The sequence below is a fragment of the Pleurodeles waltl genome, chromosome 3_1, assembly GCF_031143425.1.
Source record: "Pleurodeles waltl isolate 20211129_DDA chromosome 3_1, aPleWal1.hap1.20221129, whole genome shotgun sequence".
NCBI lineage: Eukaryota > Metazoa > Chordata > Amphibia > Caudata > Salamandridae > Pleurodeles > Pleurodeles waltl.
Genome location: NC_090440.1, coordinates 717471887 through 717484248, shown reverse-complemented (window position 1 = coordinate 717484248; position 12362 = coordinate 717471887). Strand labels below are relative to the sequence as shown.

Sequence of the window (12362 nt, the reverse complement as noted above, 5' to 3'; positions counted from 1 at the left end):
TAAAATGGTCTTGAGAAAAAATCAGAAATGTAATTGGGATGAAAAAGAAAAGCCTTCAAAGAAGTCAACAAGTTAATTGTCAATAGCAGTGCTTTAAAACCTTTATTCATGGTGAGCCTAGTGAAGTTATTGTGGATGCGCGAGCCAGTAGTCTCGATGCAGTTCTTTGTCAGAGGATTAATGATAACGAGGAAGCTGTTTCTTTTATCTCACAAACACTTAAAGGACTAGAACATGGGTATAGCGCTATTAAGAAGGAGGATTTAGCGTGTGTGCGTGGGTGATGAATAGATTCAAAACATATTTTTATAGTCCGATATTTAAACTGTTGATTGATCAAAACCTTTAGTCTGTCTCACGAGTGACAGTCATAGGGAAGGCCTCATCCAGATTAGTTAGATTGAGTACCATATTACAATAGTTCAATTTTGAGATTAGCTATGTTACTGGGATCGTGCATTTTCAGGCTGATTGTTTCTCCAGACTTTCACTGAATAACTGTGAAGCTGATACTAAATTGTTTCATAATGAGTGTTATTGATGGTTGAGATGCTTAAGCTAATGTGAATTCAGCCATTCCTCCTGAAGAATGACGTGATGAATGTTTGAAAAAGCCACAACATCAAGCGATAATTCAAATGATAAATACAGGATCAAAAACTTTCTCAAAGAAAGTGACTTGACTTTTTAAGGATTTTTGTCAGTTGTTTTGGGAATTTAGTGTGGAATCCGGAATGATTTAGTTTAGAAGTTCTACCAGGACATTAATTTTGCACTTGAAGGTGTCCTAGATGTAACTTCCACAAAATAATATTTTACACAACCGTTATTGGTGGCATGCCTTGGCTAAAATTGTTGTGAATGTTTACTTTCAGACAAACTTTGGCACACTACAAAAACTCCTCTGGTGACTGTTGATATGCATGAAAAACCCTGGAATAAGATTGACAGTGATTTCTTGGGCTCCTTAATTGCTTATCTGCAGATCAAATATATTTCATTGTCATTGCCTATCTCTCTAAGTGGATTTAGTACAAGTCTGTACAAAATATTTCCACTGATGGTACAGTTGAATTGTGCAAATTTGTTTTTACTTTAAAGGGTGTACCCAGATTCTTGGTTTCTGATAATGGTACACAATAGGTGTCACACAAAATGATAACATTTCTTAAGGATAATGTCATAAATCACTCTACAGTATCTTTATGCTCTCCAAGTTCTTACGGATTGGTGGAAAGAGCAAATAAAATTATTATAGTGGTCGCTCGAATTGCGTGTTCGTCTGGCTTAATAGAAAATGATTATCTACAGAGCAAGATTTGGAGTTATCATAATACTCCACATTCAACTACTGGTGTCACTCCATTTGAGTTGTTACATCAAAGAGTTAGGTTTTCTATCATGGATTAATGATTGTATCAATGTTGAAACAACCAAAATTGCAGAGATTAGAAGAGTGAGTAAGAAACAGGCTCAGATGAAAGAATATCATGCCAAGAAATTTTGTATTAAAAATAAAAAGATTCAAATCGGCGATTGGTGATTTGGTGTTAATAAAAAAGAAAGGTTTTGTTGCCTAAGGTCAATCCAAATTCCATGCTCCCCAACTAGTTGAAATGTAAGGAAAAATATGTACAGTGCTAAGATTCGTGTTGAAATGGCTGATGCATATTTTGATTTTGCCTCAATTTTCGCAAATATATACTTCCTACTGTGAAACAAATAACTATGTTGTACATCAAACGGTTGGCAGTGAGCAAACTGAGTTGAGTAATGGTATATTTTGCCTAGAAACTGATAACAGATTAATCGAAATTCTGACTCTCAAAATATGAATGTTGACACGAGAAAATTTGCAGATTATATCTCTGAAGATATTGACACTGATAATATTTTGAGAGCTAAATGGGAATTGTCTTACCAGCATGGTACTATGATATTGTTATGGTTAATTTGTTTATAATTTATTGTGTTTCATTTCTTTACAGAAAGTGGAGATGTTGTTTGGTTGTTACCTTTTTTCTTGTTATGCTTTTCATTGATGTAAATGCCTGGTACTTCGCATGGCTCTTCTCAGTTGTATTAATTACCTCAGGCATGCTTGTGCATCACTGTCTCTGCTCTTGTCACCATTGAATTTTGTGGCTTTTTATTTAAATGGTGACAGTTAACAGGTGATGGGAGATTGATATAGATGTTCTCGCTGTTCAAGGGGTATCTTTATTGCATTAATAAACTTAGAGTGAGTCCTTTACTTCTCTCTATTTAGATATCATGAAGCATAGAGGCAACAAGTATCCTATGACACCCCACATTTTACTGCCATCTTTGCAGGCCTGAATGGAGAGACCAAAACGGCCTGATAACGCCATGCAAAGAATGACTATATTTACTTCAAGACAGTGCCTACCCAATCATATTTTGGCTATACTCTGATTCATAATCCCACAGTCCAAAGAATCAAAGGCAGCAGCTGGTTTCACAGAACACTTCTTTTCACATTACTTTTTTAATTATAGTTCTGATGTCATAAAGGTGTATGACACATTCTTTTCTGTTCCATGTCTAAGTGGCGGTGGGGTAAGCAGAGTTGCCATGGGTCGGTGGCATTGGAATCCTCAAAGAAGCCAGCAATTTATACTGCATGTTAGGCAGGAGTGTTATTGGACGTTATTAACATAACCCTGTTTACTTGTCTACTATTACGATGGATATTCTGATGGATTTTTGTGTGCCATGTGGTGTCCTTGGAATCAGGCCTCAGTATGTCTGGGGTGATCTACTGTGGGCCTATCCTGGGCCTAGAATGTATGACTTTGATGTGTCTGTTCATGAAGAATAAGAGGTGGAGCACCTGGGGAGGTTGGGTGACCATAACTTTGTGTGACGTTTGATCCCTACTGGTCAAGGAGATGTTAGGCTCTGTTCATGGACATAATGCCTCAATTGAGGCATTCTACATGTATGGGGTGGCTCAAAGAGGAAACTGTTGGATCTGAAAAACTGTGCTTGCAGAGCATAGGGCAGACATTCCTCTTTTCTCATATTGAAGGCTGCTTTGGGGGGAAAAATGGTTACTAGTGGGAGTCATAGGGGAAACCCCATACATGGAGCACAGAATAACATTGTGGCTGTTTGATATTAAGCACCAATTGAGCTTAATTACTTTGCTTGTATTCTAACAGCATCCTAAAGACAGGTGGGTTAACTTGTTTATGCCACTTTTATCTTTGGTTGAAAATTAGAATGACTGTGACCTTATTTCCTCCTTAAACAGTATTTCTAGGTACAATATATGATAAGTAGGCGTTTCACACTGAAAATATGCAGACCAATACACAAAGCTGTGCCTTTGTCCTGAGATAGACTTTGAATCACTCTCTGTACATGTTTGGAAAATATGATGATTTTCATATTGTTGCACAGTAGTAAATGTTAACGTTGATGATGATGATCTCTTGGCCTGAAATGTATCTTTTTCTTGTTTTGTTTCTGTGCATGTTCAGGTGTCCAATGACATTGTTGCACCTCCACGGCCATTGGAACCTGAAAGCATGGAGCTCGACTTTGAGGGGGATGTGACGGAGCTGGAAACCTTTGGAGTGACGTGTAATCCCTTGAAAACTTTTAAAAAACCCAGCAGCCCTGTAAAACCCAAATCTCTCCTTGTACCTCTCTTGACCAAGTTACAACTGGAGAAAGAGGTACTTACAAGTGGTGGTTCGAATTCCGAAGATCTTCTCACCAAAGAAAGTCAGCAGATAACTGAACAATTGCCCTGCAGCTTTAATGACCAGAGTAACCCAAAGCGTTTTCTACCCTCTTATGAGAGCTTGTTTTCTGATTCTGATGATGCCCAGTCATTTAAAGGCTTTGCATCTGATGAAATAGAAGAGTTTGTTGAATCCAATTCTGATGCAGACACAACAGAAGTTTCAGAAAGCAGTTCCGAGGTACGGACAAAACAAAATTGTTCAAAGGCAGAGACCAGCACTGACAATGTTGGGCGGAGCACATCTTGCACTAGTGATACAGACGAAGAGCGCTTAGTTATTGATATCGAATGTAAAGACAATGAAAGTTGGCCTGAAAAGAAAGCATCTGCATCAGAGGCGATACCAGATACCCCAAGATCTCCATCTCCTGTGCCAACTGCATCAACAAACCCATTGAAAGTTGGCCGAAAAAGAAAATGTAGTCCCAGTAAACCTGTAAATAAACTTTCCAAAGATGTTGATCCTGTGGGGCAAATTTTAAAAATGCAGGTGCAACTCATGAAGTCAAACTCCAAAAAAGCGGCAGAGCAACCTCTGGGTAGTCCTGAGAAAGGTTCTTCTGTCAGATTACCTCCAGTTCTGAGCCCTACTCATAATGCAACAGGTGCAACTATCACTGCGGAGTCTTGTGAGACTGAATCATGTGAGGTTTTTTTAATACTATTTGAAAAAGATTATAAAGTGGGCCAGAGTATATACTTTAGAATCTGTGGTTTATTATTTTCTTAAACGTAACTTAGAAAGTTATATTAAGACCAATCTTTTTTTTTTTTTTTTTCTGAAAGTAGTAGCGAAAAAGCACAGTTCACAGATTTTCGATCTTGCAGTCCATAAAACAAGAGAACAAAGACACCAGAGCAATATCGCAAAGTGAACATTTTGTATTCGGCTTTGATTAGTGGTAGTTCATATGTTTTGCACCATGGAATGGTTCACCAAATTTACCCTGAAACAACAGCAGAATTCTGCTGGATTTTATGAGGCAGAACAGTTTTGAGGAACACACAGCAAATCGCCACCACTACAGAGCCCAACACTAAAATTATATGTATGAAAGGCTTGGCACAAGAATGTGTGTTTTACCAGCTATAAATATGTACTTGTGATGCAAGCAAACTAGAATGGCACAGTATTTTCATGAATATGATATCACTTAACAATTAAGCAGAGCACATGGTTCCTAGCCGAAAAATAGAGGCAACATGTAGTGTAGCAACAACAAAACTGCATTCACTGTTACAAACATAGCTTTTAAAAAGCAATAATATTTCTGCTGGGGTGTTTACTGTCCTTTTGGCGAGTTTGTGAAGTATTTATTGGAATATTTGCAAATTTTCTTATTTACTGTAGTATTTGGTATAGTGCCTTCTTGCACAGAAACATTTGCACTGAGATGATTACAACCTGGCATGAGTGTGGATTTACTCATTTCACTAATCCAAAAACTATTCTATGTTAAACCTATTACCCTTCCCCATTCATAGTTTTCCAGAATTAGGGCCTGATTTAGATATTGGCGGATGGGTAACTCCATCACAATGGTGACTGATATCTCGTCCGCTGAAATCTAAAACCTATTGAAAATAATGGGATTTTGATTTCGGCAGAAGGGATATCTGTTACCATTACGATGGAGTAACCCAAATGCCATTGTCTAAATCAGGCCCATAATTCTCGAATGTTGTGTGTCTTTTTTTGCATGCAAGAATATACACAAGTTTATTCTCACATGCAAAAATAAGTGAGCAATGTTGTGCGTGGAAGTTAATGCTGTAATCCTTTCTGGCAGTTTTGAGCATTGGTGGCCCCTAGTAACAGATATATCTAGGCAAGCCAATGTATTTTTACTGTAGAAGTGGCTGGTATAACAATTGACTTTGTCATTTCGGGGTTTATAAAATAGTGCTGTATTTAATCATAATGGCTGTTGCAGTGTATGTCCTTTTGAAATAAGAAGACAACAGTTTGATGAATTTGTAGGACTTGTGCTTTATTTCTTCTTAAGTGATTCCTATAGTGTACTTTTAACAGCCTTTTCTTTGTTTGTCCCAAAAGCTGGTATCCCCGGATTCACGCCTCCACTGCACCGAGTACCTCAGGGAGAAGAGAAGAAGGCCACAGGTAAGTGACTCAATTTATTTATTTCTTGTGAACCATCACCGTAAGACCCAGTGCTCAGTGCCAAAATGTCTGACCTCGCTTTGGGGAAGGGGCTTGTATACAGAGTGAGATATAGGTAATTAGATAACTCTGTATCCCGCGTCCCGTGTTTCGAGTGAGAGAGAGATTCGTAGTAGGAAAGTGAGCATGGTAGGAGACAATAGTCAACTGACTGGATTTCGGGGGTCCATGCATGGTGTCACCCCCACCCTTCTGCAGCCCCATAGCCGGTTACGCACCTTCCTTAGTCATATCCCTCCAGGAATGTGGCGGGGAGTGTCAGCGTCTCGCTGGATCGTCTCCAGCTCGTTCTTCTGGACAACTCACTCTGCTGCATCCTTCCCCGCTCCTGCTTCACTTGTTGTAAGGGTCTCTCTGTGCCTTACCTCCTCGGCGTATGGATTGTTTCGTCCTGCATCTGTCTCCAGGTTCAGGGTCGGCATCTTTCATGCATGTTTCTCCTCGCTTCCTTCCAGGCCCTCCTTCTTGCACTGGTTCTCCAATCGGGGTGTAGTATGGGGCGGGTGTGCCAACCAGGCTCCCCCCCTCATTCTAATGTTCCATAACCTTAAAGGATCCCCAACCGTCGTCCTGCAGGGTGAGAAGATGAGGATATTCAGAAAAAGACATTGTCCATGCGGATAAGCCCTCGGGGTCATGACAATGTCATTGTTGAAAATGTTGTCACTAAGTTAACGGTTGAGAAACCTGACAAATATTGTTACCTCTTTGATTTCAAGTAGAAAACACTGCCTGATGTTCTCCCTAATGTTCTTAATTCAAATTCTTCACAAAGACATGCACATGGATTTTTATAAAATAGCTTGTCCATGTGGAAGATGTTAATAAATTTACTTGTCATTAAAAAAAAAAAACTCCACATGTCTGTTGGTTGGAAATTTACTTCCGACAAGGGCAGAATTAAACCGTTTTCCAGGTGAGGAAAAAAAGGGGCTGTAGGAAAAGTGAACCTGCAAACGCACAGCAGATGTGTGCATGAGCATGCGTACACATGCATATCTACTTACCTGAAATAAATTTCACAAACTGTTTTGTTGGTGTAGGGTTTCCAGGCCTACTTCCGTAAACTTGTGTGAATTAATGAAAGTAATAAATCTGCACTAAACCAAGGGTATATACTATGCGTGGACCTTTGTAACTTTCTTTACTATTTGGGCCCCTAATTATGTGTGGCATTAGCCAAGACCTTTTGTTTTTGTTAAAACTATATATTTCTAATTTAATATATGGTTAACATACCTGTGTTTGACGGCATTCTGCTCTTTTACAAGGATCACATTGGCTCACAAAGTAGTATTCCTCCTTGCCAGGGACTGCTATGGCAATGTGCGTCTCTTTAAACGAAACAGATTTTTGCTTTTAGCTGAGGTTGTTTCCTGGACAGCTCCTCACTGCGATCCCTGTCTTTGCGTAAGTCCAAATCAAAGTCAAAGAGGAAACACAAGAAAGCCAAGAGGGACTCCTCCCCATCTCATCACTCTCTATCACCAGAGAAGTCGAGAGGGCATCCGCAAGACACTCAGTGTCACTCCAGATCCACCATAGAGCTGACTCCACAAATGGTCATGATGCACCCCAAGTTCCTTGTGTCATCTGCAATGTAGCAGCTAATCGAGGCCTTCAGGGAGGCCATGTCGTGCATGTTCCGCACTGCTCTAATACCCTTTGGCACTCCATTGGACCCTGAGAAGCTGCAGGGTCTTCCAGTCTGGTTGCCACTGGCACATCCATCCTTCATGTGATTTGTGTGTCTAGAACCCACTATGAGTTCCACACCGGCTTTAAAGCCAACTTCCACTCTAACAACAAATATGGTCCCTTTGATTTTGATGGTGGCCCCAATGGCAGTAGAGGAGGAATCTCTGCTGATGCTAGTGCCCGACTGTGAGCCAAAGTCGACTCAGCCTTGACCTAGGTCACGTCTCAGATCCTCTTTGATGCACCCTGTCTACAGTCAATCAGATTCAGTAGAACAGGGCCTCTTCCAGGTAGCGGCCTCAGCTGTTCCATCAGCTTCTTGGGTAGGACTAGTGCTCAATTTGTAAAATAATGAGTTCTAGCAACCAAAGCTCTCCTTAGAAGTCTGCAGCCAGTACTATTAAATGTCAGCACGCCAAATACCAACGATGCAGGCCAGATACTCCCTGACCTTTAGCTCACTGGTGTGGATGCCGGTTTTCTCCCATTGTAACAGTTTTCTGTCTTTCTCGTCCTCCTTCTTTCCCCATTGTGTGTTTTCCCCTTTCTTCCTCTTGGTAAATGTCCAATGAGAAAAAGTAAGTGCCAGTCCCCAAAACTGATTGCTGGTGAGTATACCGGGAACCACCTGCTCAAATTGAGCACTTGTCCAACTCTAATCAGAGTCAGACACCCTTCAGAGATGACAAAGCCAGAGCTGGGGGTTGCGTCTTTTCCTGTGGCACCCAAAACCTGGAACGACCTTCTCTTCCACATCAGAGCTGCCAGCTCCATCTTAAAATTCCACAAGAAACTGAAAACCTGGCTTTTCCAGTATGTTTACAAATAAATGTACCATAACAGTGGAGATGAGAGGGCTATGATGATGAAAATCTCTACCTGGACTTGCAGGTTGGATTTCCCTTCCAAAACCACCAATAGAGGGAAGCACCTGAGGAGAGGCTGGTGGTTCACGCTTCCACCATCAAGATGAGCACCAAATCATTCTTTCTGATACCTTCTCTCCCCAGCCACCCTCAGACAGGGAGTCAAAGAGGATTGAGGCATTCGGGAAAAATATGTTCTCACTGGCCATCCCACCGTTGAGTTCTGCAATTCCAGTTTCCTACTAGGGTGATATAGTTGCGTTCCCTGGGATATGGTAAGCCAGATCTTTCCGGCAGTGCCTGAACCATTCAGGATGGTCAAGATGCTGCTAAATGCATCATTAGGTCAGGCCTGGATAATACCAATTGCTTGGGTTGGCAGTGTGTTGCTCTGTTGACATGGTTGTTGAGACATACAGGCTTCTCTGGGGATGTCTAGACTTCCCTTAATTATATCTTTTTTGATGGATATTGCCTGTTTGGCAAAAAGGCGCATTCAGTCCAGGAACATTGTAAGAAGAGCCAAGCCGCCACGCATTCCTTTTGCCTTTCAATGCCTACTGGTCAGTTTCCCCAACAATTTTGTCCGGTTTGAAGTTACTCCTGAAGGCTGACATAAGGCAACAAAGATCATCCCATTCCCTCATCTTTGTAACATCAGCCTACAAGCCACTTTGGGTTGCCCTTAGTGGCACACGTCCACTCTTTACGAGTTTGGATCCAACACTTTTGGCAAGTGACCGTGTACGACAGATGGGTCCTCCTGATTGTTAAACAGGGTTATGCCCTTTCATCCCTTTTTAGGGTCGAGCCTGCGTTGCATGCGCATGCGTATCGCAGCGAGACGCTTTAGTATTTAGAAAAGGGCTCGGAGCCCTGTCAACTTCACGTCAGTGTTTTTTATTGGTTCGTGGGCTTGCCTAATAAAATCTGCTTGCTCTCATTAGTCGAAGGCACGCATACGTCATGCCTTTTCCGGTGGCTAGCCTTCCTCGAGGTCAGCGACCAAGTACAGAAAACATGCGAGGCTCGCTGTTTTCCATCAGGCTCGTGGACTTCTTTTTCTCTAATTTACGAGCGCGATCTTGCTTGGCAGAAGTCGAACGCTTTACATAGTTAATTTCACTTTTTTGGGTTATGTACATAAATGCACTTTTTCCCGATAGGTGAAAAGTCGGGTTAGGAGTTTACAACACGATCAGCTCTAACATGAGCAAACACGAGACCCGTTGCATTGTAAATGCTTGTTTAACCTCCCTCCCCCTTTTACATCTTCCAACCACATCCAAATGGCTTTCGTCAGGGTAGGGCAACTGGCCATTTTATTGGAGACTCTCGTGTCTAAAGGGGCCATAGAAATGCAAAATAGTGATTGCCACTTGATCAATAGCACAGTCTTCCATATTGGAGCACTGCTAACATCTTTACTGAGGTCAGAGCATAATGTTACGCTAAACTTTACTGTCCATCTTCAAAACCAGCTTAAGGTTGCTAACAAGTGCTTTATCCATTCCCTGTAGCTGTCTGTCTACTGGTCTGCACTGAAGTGCCACACAGCTGCAAAGCATGAGACACATAACTGACACATGATTATGTCCCATGTAGATATATATTAGCTTTAAATAATGTGTAGCCTGTGTTGTCCTTGTTTGGTGAAAGAGCAATTGCTTGTGTCAGAAGCACTTATAAAGCTTAGAAGGTAAGTAGAGACATTTAGCAAGTTAGTGGATAGATAGTCCTAACGAAATAATTGCAAGACTTAAATTAGTACTTGGTATGATTTGACCTAAAAGAAGTGTTTAGTTTGCAGTGATTGTGCTTTACAGTGCAGACACGAGAGAATGCACAGCAGTTTCCATTCCCCTCTCCATAAAGAATTACTGGGTTAAAAAGGTACAAAAAGGTATGAAAAGACCATGGAATTTGGGAGGAGCAGGTTTAGCAGCAGCCAGAATTAGAGAAGGGCATTCCTTCAAGAAAACAGTAGAGAGAGAATTGATTACCTTGATCAGTGTAGATACACTAAGACTAGAGGAATGATCAGAGTCAATGTAGAGAGAGGATGTAAAAGACAGAACATATTAAATGTGTGTTCCATGTTGGACACTAATGCCGCAAACTGTGGACCTACCCTTTGGAACGGTGTCCCGAACAAACCCAAGCTCACCTGCGTTTGTCCACACCAGGAAACCTGATCCTCTCCCCTCCTGCTGCTACCATGCTGTGACCCTCCATACCCTCAGTTATGGCCGCCACGGCATGCTGCTGCGTCACTGCACCACACAACACTAAGGGACCAGTCTTTTACACTTCATGCAAGTTTTTATGCACCTACCCACAACCAAGTACCTGGACCAACAGCACCTAACGCCCCACTCTCTCACTTTCACGCAGTCCAGCAACCACTCACACAACAATTCATACTCATGCATTATTCTCAAGACCAGCTCACTCACTAAATACGTCACAGGATCTGCTGCATGACAATGCCACGGACCTACTCTTCCTCACGGACACCTGACTAACACATACACCCCCATTACCCCACTACAAGGTTGCCAGGCAAGACAGACTTCACAAGCTTGGAGAAAGAACCACCATCATCCACATGAAAACCATCAGCTGCACCACATCCACAGACACATCATCCTCCAACATGGATTACCTGTTGTTCAAGTTCCATGTCACAGTCAACTTCACCCTAAGTGGTACACAGTCTACAGATCACCAGGACTGTGCACTAACCTCACCAATACCATCACAGACTTTGTTGCACCACTCGCCCCCAATGCTCGCAATTACATCCTACTCAGAGACTTTAACTTTCACCTGGAAGACTGGAAAGACCCCAACTCAAAAGCACTCATCGAAGACTTTGGAAGCCTCACTCACTCAATGAGTAAAGTGACCTACCAACATCACCAGATGTCCCCAAGACCCTATTTTCACCACCTTCGATAACGTCCAAGTCGACAAGCCCACAGCACTCCCGTAGGCAGACCACGCCCTTGTCACATTCATCAGCATCGTTTCAATGCTTATGCACCACCGCCAGACAAGTATGCCCACACTGGAACAGAATGACTGACAAAGACTGGAACACCGCTCTCAACACCCACCAACCTGAACACAGAAAAGCCTCTCGAAAGCAATCAAGAACTTCAACAACTGGATCACCTCCTGCACCAACTCCCTGGCCCCCTCAAACACAGCAATGCAACAAGATGCAGAACCCAGGCCAGCTGGCACACTGAGGATCTCAGACTGATGAAACACCACTGCAAACAACTGGAGAAAAATGGAAAATGAGTCATAACAATGCAGACAGGAGCACATTCAAATCTGCCCAAAGATGCTACCACTAAATGATCCAAATGACCAAACATGCCACTCTGGTGGACTACATTGGTGCCAGCCCTGTTAGACCTGGCAGCTCTTAACGTGGTTCCCCTGACTTTTTGCTTTTGACCTCTAGTTGTTGATACTGTGCTGAATTTCGTTTTTGCTCGTTTTGGAACTCTGGCCACTGCTTCCTATATAGATTGTATTGGCGACTGGCTCATCCATAATTTGCATATTTGATTTACTAGTATGTCCCTTGTATAGTGCACCAGGTGTTCCCAGGGCCTGAAAATCAAATGCTGCTAATGGGTCTGCAGCAGTGATAATGCCACCCACACCGCCCTGCAAACATGTATCAGGCCTGCCATGCCGACCTGGCAAGTGCACCCACTTGCCAAGACCAAACCTTCCCTTTTACTACTTGTAAGTTACCCCTGAGGTAGGCCAGAACAGAGATAAAAAATAAAGTATTGGGCAACTACATTTTAACATTGAATCA

General features: G+C 42.1%; 1 protein-coding gene across 3 annotated transcripts in view; it reads left to right on the top strand.

Annotated features, from left to right (window-relative positions):
- The window catches only part of ICE2 (interactor of little elongation complex ELL subunit 2), a 565283-nt gene that overhangs the window by 286183 nt on the left and 266738 nt on the right, over positions 1-12362 (top strand). For all 3 annotated transcript variants that reach the window (XM_069223465.1, XM_069223467.1, XM_069223466.1), the window contains 2 exons: positions 3507-4419; positions 5832-5897. In XM_069223465.1, coding sequence (XP_069079566.1) covers positions 3507-4419; positions 5832-5897 — 979 coding nt within the window. The remainder of the gene's footprint in view (positions 1-3506; positions 4420-5831; positions 5898-12362) is intronic.